This window comes from Lagenorhynchus albirostris, chromosome 16 (genome assembly GCF_949774975.1).
Source record: "Lagenorhynchus albirostris chromosome 16, mLagAlb1.1, whole genome shotgun sequence".
Taxonomy (NCBI): Eukaryota; Metazoa; Chordata; class Mammalia; order Artiodactyla; family Delphinidae; genus Lagenorhynchus; species Lagenorhynchus albirostris.
In genome coordinates this window covers 78,587,821-78,600,420 of record NC_083110.1, presented here as the reverse complement: position 1 = coordinate 78,600,420, position 12,600 = coordinate 78,587,821, and the positions used below count along the sequence as shown (strand labels likewise).

Sequence of the window (12,600 nt, the reverse complement as noted above, 5' to 3'; positions counted from 1 at the left end):
GCAGCTAATTTCAGCTCATGAGTCAAGGCTCCAGAGACAAGGCTGTGATCTAATGTGTACACAGGACTAAGCTTTAACACATAACTGAACATAAGGCACGGACTTGCCTTGTTCGGAAATCACCAGAGCTTCCCTGTCACTTCGGAAATAATATCACATTGGCGTAGCGTTCAAGGCTGCCGTGGTACGTTGTTATGTCCGCAGATGTGGAGACTCTCGAGTGGACCATGGGCATTGTTACCATGTTAATGGACGCAGTAACACATGTGCTCTGACCTACAGAGCCAGTCCCTGCTGTAGGGTATTTTGGACACTTCCAGTGTTTTGTCATAATGAATCAGACTGCAGAAATGTCTTTTGTGCGTATTACTTTAGCTATATATACATATTTTTAAATTTTTATTGAAATATAGTTGATTTACAATGTTGTGTTAGTTTCAGGTGTACAGCAAAGTCACTCAGTTATACATACACATATAAGTATATATATTATTTTTTTGTATTCTCTTCCATTATAGGTTATTATAAGATATTGAGCATAGTTGCCTGTGCTGTACAGTAGGTCCATGTTGGTTTTCTATTTTACATATAGTGGTGTGTATCTGTTAATCCCAAACTCCTTATTTATCCCTCTCCCACCCCCGCTTAACTATATTTTGAATTAGTTAGAACTCCAAGGGTTTTAAGCTGGGGAGGGACACAATCAGATTTGCTTTAGAGAAACATGACTGGTGATGCTGTGGAGGGAGGAGGCTGCTGGAATGTGTGGTCTTGGCAGGAATTCTGAGGCCCTCCATGGAAGCCGTGGGGAGAAGGAGGCGGAGATGCAATGCGGAGATATTTAGGGAACGAAACCCACCGGCGCTGTTGGTACAGCACATCCACTGGAGCCGGCTGGTGGGTGGGGCCGGGAGAGCACAGCGAGAATAGCGAGAAGAATTTCCGTGTCGTAGGTCAGAGTGGCTCAGTCGAGGCTATGCTGAACTGAGGCCTGGTGGGGCACGAGGCAGAGGGACAGAGAGTGGCCAACAAGGGTTGGGGCCAGTGGGAAGGTGAAAGGTGGAAGGCACCGTGTGTTTGTGGAGGGATTTTTTTGGTTTCGTTTTTAAGCTAAGAAAGATTTTGGTGGCATCTGAAATATGATTCAAATGAACTAATTTACAAAACAGAAACAGACTCACAGACATAGAAAATGAACTTACGGTCACCAAAGGGGAAGGGAGTGGGGGAGGGATAAATTAGGAGTTTGGGATTCGCAGATACACACTACTGTACATAAAAGAGATAAACAACAAGGCCCTACTGTAGAGCACAGGGAACTATATCCAATATCCTGTAATAAACCATAATGCAAAAGAATATGATGAAAGAATATATATACACACACATACCTACACACACACGTATAACTGAATCACTTTACTGTACACCTGAAACTAACACAACCTTGTAAATCAACTATACTTCAATTAAAAAAAATAAAATAGAAAAGAAAGCTTTGGACACAGAAACATTGAGGAGGGCAAAGTTGAAGACGGAGAGGAGCGGGGGACCCTTGATGGTGCACAGCCTCCGAGGAGATGCGATAGTGGATTCTAAAGGCCCCTGTGCAACTTACCTTGGGAAGGAAGCTTTGCTTTTGTTAATTAATTGCTTGGTTAATTCTTCCATCCTTTTTTAAACAAATATTTATTGAAAGCCTACTATGCGTCTAGCCCTATTAGGAGCCAGGATACATTGGCAAGTGAGGCAAACATAATTTTATTCTCAGAGGGGTTAGAGCGTAGGGGAGAAGCAGACATCGGTCGTAGATTCACACAAGTCAATGCGTGCTTACAAGTGAGTGCTCTGAAGGGAAAAAATGCTCCCGTAAGAGCTTATAAATCAGAAACCGACTTTTGAGAGCGGTGTATGGAGGGACACACGAGCAGGTCATGTGAGCGGGGTCAGAGGAGGACCGGGGAAAGAACACGCTGTGCAGATGAAACAGCAGGTGCAAAGGCCCTGTGGTAGGGGGTAGAATTCGATTCAAGGGGATGAGGGAAGCTCACACAGCTCATGTGGCCAAGAGAGGGGTGCCCAGTGATGCACAGAGATCAGCGGGGGCAGACTACACAGGGCTCTTCTGATGCTCTGTCCTAAGGGCAATGGAAAGTATTGTCTTCTGCATGAAGGGATTTCAGTGAGCAACCCACAGAAAGTAGAGCCAAAGCCACGTGTCTCCAGGACGTCGCTGGTGGACTGAGATCCGGGGTCAGATGATGTCTGAGGTTCCTGAATCGCCCTGTTGTTGGGAATTCTGGGTTTCTGTAACACCCAGAACCTGTACCAGACGGTTCCAGGCTTCGGAGAAGCCAGGCATTTATAGAGGGCTGCGGGGCTGAGTCAGCTTGTTATCTACTGGGACCCGAGAGAGAGAAAAATTGTCCTCGGTTGGAACCAGTACACTTTAGTGCTTGTAACCTCACACACTCTGGGGCTGGGCTCTCTCTCAGCGTTGCATGTTGCACAGGGGAATTGCTGGGCAGACCTGATTCTGAGTCAGGTCCCAGGTCACCTGACTTGTGAGGCTTGACGGAGTTCCTTTAAAATTCACTGTGAGGTCTCAGAGGCCAGGCTCCTGCTGGGAACAGAAGAATTGTTTGCTTGTAGCTTCCTCTCTGCTACCCCTAAACTGGTTGCCCAGATGCTGGGGATGTGAAGGGGCCAAAAAACGAGATGTGAGCAACGAAAAGCTTAACTCCGCCCTGGGACTAAGCAGTTTCCTGGGGTTCAGAGTTAGAGGCTGGCTCCAGCTCCATGGCTGTGTAGCCTCTTCAAATCAGGATAAGATCACTACTAGGGGGTCCAAAGAGTTCTTCTTCAGCTTTGGGGAAAGGTCATGGGATATTCAGAGGGACGATGGGCATGCAGGGAGACCCCATGAGGAATGGGTTCTCCGGAGTCTGATTAGAAGTTGATAAATCAGAACCGAAAGACTCCCACAGCGAACTGCTTTTAGAATAAACTTATAAACCTTTGTTGTTTGGCAGAGAAAGTCAGTATCCTGATCACGCTCGCAGACGGCAGAACACGTTTGTATACATTAGTCTCATTTTCATTGGACCTTGAAGGTTAATTTTTGAAATTTGATGGCTCACGATTAATCAATTTATCGATATTTATCGAATGTCCAATTTTAGCTCAACACCCATTCAGCACTTTGCTGGGAGAGAAAAGAAATATGAGATGTGGTTCTTTGATCTACTAGCAAAATTCATGGCAAAATCCATGTTCACTGATTAGTTTTTCTCCCTCCCTGCTTCCTTCTTGTGCATTTTGCAGTCATCAGAAAGAGACCCTTTACAAATGAACTTATTCACAAAACAGAAAGAGACTCACAGACATAGAAAACAAGCTTATGCTTACCAAAGGGGGAAGGGCGGGGAGGGGAAAATGAAGAGGTAGGGATTAACACACACGCACTACTGTATATAAAATAGATAACCAGCAAGGACCTACTGTATAGCACAGGGAATTCTACTCAGTATTTTGTAATAACCTATAAGGGAAAAGAATCTGAAAAAGAATAGATATGAGTGTGTGTGTGTGTGTGTGTGTGTGTGTGTATATATGTGTATATATATATATGTGTGTATATATATATGTGTGTATATATATACACACACACACACACACATAGCTGAATCACTGTGCTGTGCACCTGAAACTAACACGATATTGTAAATCAACTAGACTTCTATAAAAATAATAATACTTTTCTCCAATACCCAGAAAAGCCACAAGCAGAAAAAAAAGGAAAAAGATAACCACCTTTTATTCATTGGCAGAGTTAACACAGGAGAAATGGAAATAAATATATTCATTACAATCTGCAGTCCTTTCTCAGGAGAAAGGAGAGACTCTAGGGACATTTCTTGATTTTTTTTTAAAGCCAGTAACACACATTACTGAAGATTATATATCTGGCAAATAAGAATATAAAACTGGGAAGGTTTCTATTTATCTTCCAGATCCACAGTCGGCTTTTCTCATCCCCCAAAGATCACTCTGCCTGGGAAGGAAATGAGGGTCTTTCAAATGCAGGTAAAAAACTCATCGCTGACCGGGTGGCACTCCCTCCAAGCCTTTATTTAGTCTCTCTCTCCTTTATTTTTATTAACAGTGAAAATGTGCTTTGGAGACTAGTCTTCCCCCAAACGTGAAATGAGAGCTCAGTGACTCTGACAAGATTTGAAGCTGATTTGAATTTCCAAACACACAGGCCTTTAGGCTGGTAGTCTCTGAAAAAACAAACAACGCAGAAGAAATATTGGTTGCCTTAGGTAATGCCTGCAGAAGCCAAGATTACCCCAGATCGCCGAGCACGTGGGGGTTAGGCCAGCGTGGAGCAGGGACAAATGTGGAATCTTCTCAGAGCTGGAGCCAGTGCAATTGAAATATAGGCACGGTATCTGTGCGTTCATAAATCACTTTCTATGAAGCTTCAATTCATAGGCGCTCAACTGTAGAAACGCTAGGTGAAATGGTTCCAGTCCCTGACTTTGTTAAGTTTGTTAACGTAAATGGCATGAAGCTAAGCTTTTTTACCCCCTTTCCTGAGAGAAATCACATGGGTGTAGGTCAGATTTCTGACGGCCTTGTAATAAGATTGCTGGGTTAATAGAATATTTCTATTCAGAGACTGTAGCAAAAATTCTGAAAGAATTGTTTTTCACATAGCAAATTCGATTTTTTAATCTCCATTTGAATTTAAGTTTGTAAATGTGACTGATGCGTTGGTATCAATGTGTGTGTGTATGTGATTACACACACACACACACACACACACACACACACATTTGTAGCCTCTCTTTTCATTACCCCTCACCACCTGCCTGCCTATATCAAAGGTATCAGGGATCTGAAATCCTTTCCTTAACTGACACAGTCAACTCAAGACAAAAATATTATTTGAAAGGAGCTTTCCTAGTTAATCCTTTCCTAGTTAATCCTTTCCTAGTTAATCCTTTCCTAGTTAATCCTTTGTGGGACCACCACAGCATGGTTTATAAGCTTATTCTTTAGTAGTGGCAGGTTTTCAGTGTGGATCCTTTAAAAACCTAGCCCAGAAATTGCTTGTAGTAAGAATATGAATCCACAGATAGAAGTTTCTGGTAGTGTGGGCAGCCGGCTCAGGAAGCACACTGGCCACCGGCACCCCACGGGGAGTTTGGGGACATTGGGAAGAATGCCACGTTTCCTTGGGGCACTCGGAGGTGCCTGGGAGAACAGTCAGGCCCAGGTGACCTCATGTGGTGTGTCTGTCTTCTTTCCCTGCGGGCTAGGTCAGCTAAGATGGGCCTCCTCCAGCTCTTCCGACAGGGATGCCTGCTCACGTGGTAGTTAGCAGTTTAATGGTGGCCCTGAGACCAGAGGTTAAAGGTGCAGGCTGCAGGGAATGTGTCCAAGCAACCCTGGGTGCGCGGGAAGACACATATCCCCTGGATTTCTTTCTTTCCTTTGAGATCTATCTATATTTTCAAAGTTCTCATTCTGGAAGAACACTTTTGAGGCAGTCTTAAAACTTGGGTATTCAGGCTGAAGGCAAGGAGTTGCTAAAGAATCATTCACGACACTCGTTAGAGTAAAAGGCAGATTTGATTCAGAGGGACTGCAATGGTGGGGTCTTACAGGAGGGGAGAGAGATTGGACTCAACTCCAAATACAAGGAAAAACGGGAGTTTATAGCCAAGGAGCAGGGGAAGGGGTCAGTGGATGGAAGATTTCTAAGAGGAAACATCAGGCGTAAGGGGAATGTTGGCTAAAGTGACTTGACAGGTGGGGGATGAGGAATTTGATGAGATATCAAGGACGGGGGATTTCCTCTAAATTGACCCAGCAGGATTCTTGCTAAAATCGGGCTACACGGGCCAAGGACAGAACCCAAGAGCGTGGCCTTGTCGAAAAGAGTTCTCAGAGGAGACTGACTCAGGTCAAGAATGGTCTCTGTTGGAGTCGGTGCGTGCGTGGGCACCATGCTTCCGTGGGGGACTGACTCCTTGAGGAGACATTTATGGCCTCCGCATCTTCCCACAAGGTCATCCCCACCTGTTAAAGGGAAATTGCACTGGACACTGGTTGAAAGCTGCAAGACAGGTTTTATTTGAGCTGCTGCAGTAGGGGAGAGATTCCAGTGCAGCACCGAGCTCAACTCTGAGTACGGCAGGCATCTGGGGACCTACAGCTGATGGGGGGAGTGAACGACGCAGCGGACAGAGGGTTACCGAGAAGAACCTGATTAGATGTCACAGGTCAGGGAGATTCTTGTGAAACCAGCTTAGCAGGATTTGAATAAAACTGGACTCAGTGGGATTCTTGGGCCTGACAGGCCAAGGCAGCAGGCCTAGACGAAGCCTGGTCAGGAAGAGGGCTCAGAGGAGTCTGACTAAAGCTTGGTCCAGGAGGGAGACCTGTCACACCTCTTCTATGAAAACTGGCCTGAGCTGTCACCTGTGTCCTTTGAACTCTCTATGGTCCAACTTGCTCCCTCAGGAAAGAACAAGGAAGTTTGGTTCAGGAATTAGACTTCCTGTACCCACACTCCTGAGGAGGGCTCAGTGCAAGAATGAGATCTCTCTCAGCCCCCTGGGCTTTGGGAAACCCAGAGAGCAGAGTTTTAGGTCAGGCTTGGGGTTGCAAGGACCAGAAACACACTATTGACGACAAAAGAAAAACGGTTGTAAGGAAACCAGTGAACTTTGTAGGAGAACAGGCCACCGGGTTGCACAAAGTACAGGAACCATGGGGGCTCCGTGGGACCCAGTAGCAAGTGTGGCCCTTCACTTAGAGCCGCGGTAACAGGATCTGTGCCTGACTCTTGCAGCCCATGTCTGTCAGTTAACCTTCTCAGGCTCCATCCTGAGTCAATCATCCCGGGTTAGGAGGCAAGGTCAGAAGTTAGAAACCTGGCTTCTGGGCGTCCAACCTTATGGGTGCCTGGCTAACAGGGCAGTTCTCCCAGAAGGAGTCCACAGGCCAAGCTGATGTCCCAAAGGCATAAGTAGGCCCATGGAATCTCAAGTTTGAGAGGGGCCATGGAGGTCGCTTTGTCCAGTTTCTTCCTGATGCCTGACATCTGAAACCCCTCCACCTCCTGCCCTCACAGGAGTGGGGAAGCCTCTGCAAGCCCCAAGGCCAGGGGACTCACTCCATCTGAAGGCAGCGCATCACTTGCTCACACAGCTGCAGTCGTTAGAAAGCTTTTCTATTGTGTTGAGCCGAAATGAATAACCTTCTTTATTTTTAATCTGTACTGAGTAGGCAGAGAGACCCATTAAATATTTTTAAGTTGCTGGAATATGTGGCCTGATCTGTGTTCTAGGAAGACAACTGTATTGTGATATTCTAGGAAGGCGATGACATAGGGTTTAGGCCAGGGCAGGGGCAGGGGATGCTGGGACCGTTGGAGCACTGGGAAATGGCAAAATTATTTACAAGCAGTTGCATAAGGGAGGAGTTAAAGACGTTTCTGGGCGAATAGCGCTACCATCCATGGGGAAGGAAATTCGGGATTCAACGGCTGGTGCTGGTGGGGGCATCCTGAATTTGTGGGGTTTGGACACTCTGCATCTGAGGGACCATCTGTCCTAGATGTCTGTGAAGCAGCTGGAAATTTGGTGTCGAGATCCAGGGAAAGGTCAGGGTTGTCGATCTTGATGTGAGCATCACTTACAGGTGGGTGATGTGAGAAACGAGGAGAACAGGTGAGATGAGTGCAGGAGCCAGTGTGTGAAGTGGGAAGAGAGTGGGCTACAAAGCCTAAGGTACCCACGGGCATGGGGTGGGAAGAGCTGTAACTTGCGGTCCGGTGCCAGTGTTGACCTTGCCCTCAATTTGTCCTTTACTTTTGGAAAAGTCTCTCTACTTCCTCAGGTCTCAGACAACGGTGGTTTAGGCTTCACCCGTGTCCGGGGGCGGCTCTAAAACTCAGTGATGTGGGTGGCAGTCTCTGTTACAGAAGCTACATCGGAGGTATTTGGTCCAGTTGGAGTTCCGAGTGCTCATGCAGGGAATCTGAAGTGAACGTCAGCTCTGAATTTTCATTTTTGTTTCCTTCATTTGCCCAATGCAACTATTCACTGCCTCAGTCATCGGAAATTCCAGAACTGGGAAGGGCAGAGAGTTGATTTCTTATGGTAAAATTGTCCTCTTGTCCAGACCTTTGAAACCTCTTGGCCAGCGTAAAATTTCAGTTTACTATGATTAATAGGCTCCTAACACTAAGGGAGAAAATATTGTAGGAAGGATGACTATTTTTTTTATGTTTATTATTTATTTATTTATTTATTCTTATTAGTCATCCATTTTATACACATCAGTGTATACATGTCAATCCCAATCTCCCAATTCATCACACCCCCGCCCCCACCCCACTGCCGCTTTCCCCACTTGGTGTCCATACATTTTTTTCTCTACTTCTGTGTCTCAATTTCTGCTCTGCCAACCGGTTCATCTGTACCATTTTCTAGGTTCCACATATATGCGTTAATGTACGATATTTGTTTTTCTCTTTCTGACTTACTTCACTATGTATGACAGTCTCTAGATCCATCCATGTCTCTACAAATGACCCAATTTCGTTCCTTTTTATGGCTGAGTAACATTCCATTGTATATATGTACCACATCTTCTTTATCCATTCGTCTGTCAATGGGCATTTAGGTTGTGTCCATGACCTGGCTATTGTAAATAGCGCTGCAATGAACATCGAGGTGCATGTGTCTTTTTGAATTATGGTTTTCTCTGAGTATATGCCCAGTAGTGGGATTGCTGGATCATATGGTAATTCTATTTTTAGTTTTTTAAGGAACCTCCATACTGTTCTCCATAGTGGCTGTATCAATTTACATTCCCACCAACAGTGCAAGAGGGTTCCCTTTTCTCCACACCCTCTCCAGCATTTGTTGTTTGTAGATTTTCTGATGATGCCCATTCTAACTGGTGTGAGGTGATAACTCATTGTAGTTTTGACTTGCATTTCTCTAATAATTAGTGATGTTGAGAATCCTTTAATGTGTTTGTTGGCAATCTGTATATCTTCTTTGGAGAAATGTCTATTTAGGTCTTCTGCCCATTTTTGGATTGGGTTGTTTGTTTTTTTAATATTGAGCTGCATGAGCTGTTTATATACTTTGGAGATTAATCCTTTCTCCGATGATTCTTTTGCAAATATTTTCTCCCATTCTGATGGTTGTCTTTTTGTCTTGTTTATGGTTTCCTTTGCTGTGCAAAAGCTTTTAAGTTTCATTAGGTCCCATTTGTTTATTTTTGTTTTTATTTCCATTACTCTAGGAGGTGGATCAAAAAAGATCTTGCTGTGATTTATGTCAAAGAGTGTTCTGCCTATGTTTTCCTCTAAGAGTTTGACAGTGCCCGGTCTTATATTTAGGTCTCGAATCCATTTTGAGTTTATTTTTGTGTATGGTGTTAGGGAGTGTTCTAATTTCATTCTTTTACATGTAGCTGTCCAGTTTTCCCAGCACCACTTATTGAAGAGACTGTCTTTTCTCCATTGTATATCCTTGCCTCCTTTGTCATAGATTAGTTGACCATAGGTGCGTGGGTTTATCTCTGGGCTTTCTGTCCTGTTCCATTGATCTGTATTTCTGTTTTTGTGCCAGTACCATACTGTCTTGATTACTGTAGCTTCGTAGTATAGTCTGAAGACAGGGAGTCTGATTCCTCCAGCTCCGTTTTTTTCCCTCAAGACTGCTTTGGCTATTTGGGGTCTTTTGTGTCTCCATACAAATTTTAAGATTCTTTGTTCTAGTTCTGTAAAAAGTGCCATTGGTAATTTGATAGGGATTGCACTGAATCTGTAGATTGTCTTGGGTAGTATAATCATTTTCACAATATTGATTCTTCCAATCCAAGAACATGGTATATCTCTCCGTCTGTTGGTATCATCTTTAATTTCTTTCATCAGTGTCTTATAGTTTTCTGCATACAGGTCTTTTGTCTCCCTTGGTAGGTTTATTCCTAGGTATTTTATTCATTTTGTTGCAATGGTAAATGGGAGTGTTTCCTTAATTTCTCTTTCAGACTTTTCATCATTAGTGTATAGAAATGCAAGAGATTTCTGTGCATTAATTTTGTATCCTGCAACTTTACCAGACTCATTGATTAGCTCTCGTAGTTTTCTGGTGGCATCTTTAGGATTCTCTATGTATAGTATCATGCCATCTGCAAACAGTTAACAGTTTTACTTCTTCTTTTCCAGTTTGTATTCCTTTTATTTCTTTTTCTTCTCTGACTGCCGTGGCTAGGGCTTCCATAGCTATGTTGAATAATAATGGTGAGAGAGGAAATCCTTGTCTTGTTCCTGATCTTAGAGGCAATGCTTTCAGTTTTTCAATGTGAGAATGATGTTTGCTGTGGGTTTGTTGTATATGGCCTTTATTATGTTGAAGTAGGTTCCCTCTATGCCCACTTTCTGGAGAGTTGTTATCATAAGTGGGTGTTGAATTTTGTCGAAAGCTTTTTCTGCATCTATTGAGATGATCATTTGGTTTTCATTCTTCAGTTTGTTAATATGGTATATCACATTGATTTATGTATATTAAAGAATCCTTGCATCCCTGGGATAAATCCCACTTGATCATGGTGTATGATCCTTTTAATGTGTTGTTGGATTCTGTTTGCTAGTATTTTCTTGAGGATTTTTGTATCTGTATTCATCAGTAATATTGGTCTGTAATTTTTTTTTTTTGTAGTCTTTTTGTCTGGTTTTGATATCAGGGTGATGATGGCCTCATAGAATGAGTTTGGGAGTCTTCTCTGCAATATTTTGTAAGAGTTTGAGAAGGATGGGTGTTAGCTCTTTTCTAAATGTTTGATAGAATTTACCTGTGAAGCCATCTGGTCCTGGACTTTTGTTTGTTGGAAGGTTTTTAATCACAGTTTCAATTTCATTACTTGTGATTGGTCTGTTCATATTTTCTATTTCTTCCTGGTTCCGTCTTGGAAGGATATACCTTTCTAAGAATTTGTCCATTTCTTCCAGGTTGTCCATTTTATTGGCATAGAGTTGCTTGTAGTAGTCTTTTAGGATGTTTTGTATTTCTGCGGTGTGTGTTGTAACTTCTCCATTTTCATTTCTAATTTTATTGATTTGAGTCCTCTCCCTCTTTTTCTTGATGAGTCTGACTAATCGTTTATCAATTTTGTTTATCTTCTCAAAGAACCAGCGTTTCATTTTATTGATCTTTGCTATTGTTTTCTTTGTTTCTATTTCATTTATTTCTGCGCTGATCTTTATGATTTCTTTCCTTCTGCTAACTTTGGGTTTTGTTTGTCCTTCTTTCTCTAGTTCCTTTAGGTGTAAGGTTAGATTGTTTATTTGAGATTTTTCTTGTTTCTTGAGATAGGCTTGTATGGCTATAAACTTCCCTCTTAGAAATGCTTTTGCTGCATCCCATAGATTTTGGATTGTCTTGTTTTCATTGTCATTTCTCTCTAGATATTTTTTGATTTCCTCTTTGATTTCTTCAGTGATCTCTTGGTTATTTAGTAACGTATTGTTTAGCCTCCATGTGTTTGTGTTTTTTACGGTTTTTTTCCCTGTAATTGATTTCTAATCTCATAGCGTGTGGTCAGAAAAGATGCTTGATATGATTTCAATTTTCTTAAATTTACTGAGGCTTGATTTGTGACCCAAGATGTGATCTATCCTGGAGAATGTTCCATGCACACTTGAGAAGAAAGTGTAGTCTGCTCTTTTTGGTTGGAATGTTCTATAAATATCAATTAAATCTATCTGGTCTGTTGTGTCATTTAAAGTTTGTGTTTCATTATTAACTTTCTGTTTGGATGATCTGTCCATTGGTGTAAGTGAGGTGTTAAAGTCCCCCCTATTATTGTGTTACTGTCGATTTCCTCTTTTAGAGCTGTTAGCAGTTGCGTTATATATTGAGGTGCTGCTATGTTGGGTGCACATATATTTATAATTGTATCTTCTTCTTGGATTGATGCCTTGATCATTACGTAGTGTCCTTCCTTGTCTCTTGTAACGTTCTTTATTTTAAAGTCTATTTTATCTGATATGAGTATTAATACTCCAGCTTTCTTTTGATTTCCATTTGCCTGGAATATCTTTTTCCATCCCCTCACTTTCAGTCTGTATGTATCCCTAGGTCTGAAGTGGGTCTCTTGTAGACAGCATATATATGGGTCTTGTTTTTGTATCCATTTAGGAAGTCTGTGTCTTTTGGTTGGAGCATTTAATCGGTTCACGTTTAAGGTAATTATTGATGTGTATGTTCCTATGACCAGTTTCTTAATTATTTTGGGTTTGTTTTTGTAGGTCCTTTTCTTCTCTTGTGTTTCCCACTTAGAGGAGTTCCTTTAGCATTTGCTATAGAGCTGGTTTGGTGGTGCTGAATTCTCTTAGCTTTTGCTTGTCTGTAAGGCTTTTGATTTCTCCATTGAATCTGAATGAGATCCTTGCTGGGTAGACTAATCTTGGTTGTACGTTTTCCCCTTTCATCACTTTAAGTATATCATGCCACTCCTTTCTGGCCTGTAGAGTTTCCGCTGAGAAATCAGCTGTTAACCTTATGG

The 12,600-nt window shown here is 42.6% G+C and overlaps 1 protein-coding gene across 2 annotated transcripts in view; it reads left to right on the top strand.

Moving 5' to 3' along the window:
- The window catches only part of C16H10orf90 (chromosome 16 C10orf90 homolog), a 232,496-nt gene that overhangs the window by 20,526 nt on the left and 199,370 nt on the right, over positions 1 to 12,600 (top strand). For both annotated transcript variants that reach the window (XM_060126531.1, XM_060126529.1), the window contains exon 2: positions 4,014 to 4,086. In XM_060126531.1, coding sequence (XP_059982514.1) covers positions 4,014 to 4,086 — 73 coding nt within the window. The remainder of the gene's footprint in view (positions 1 to 4,013; positions 4,087 to 12,600) is intronic.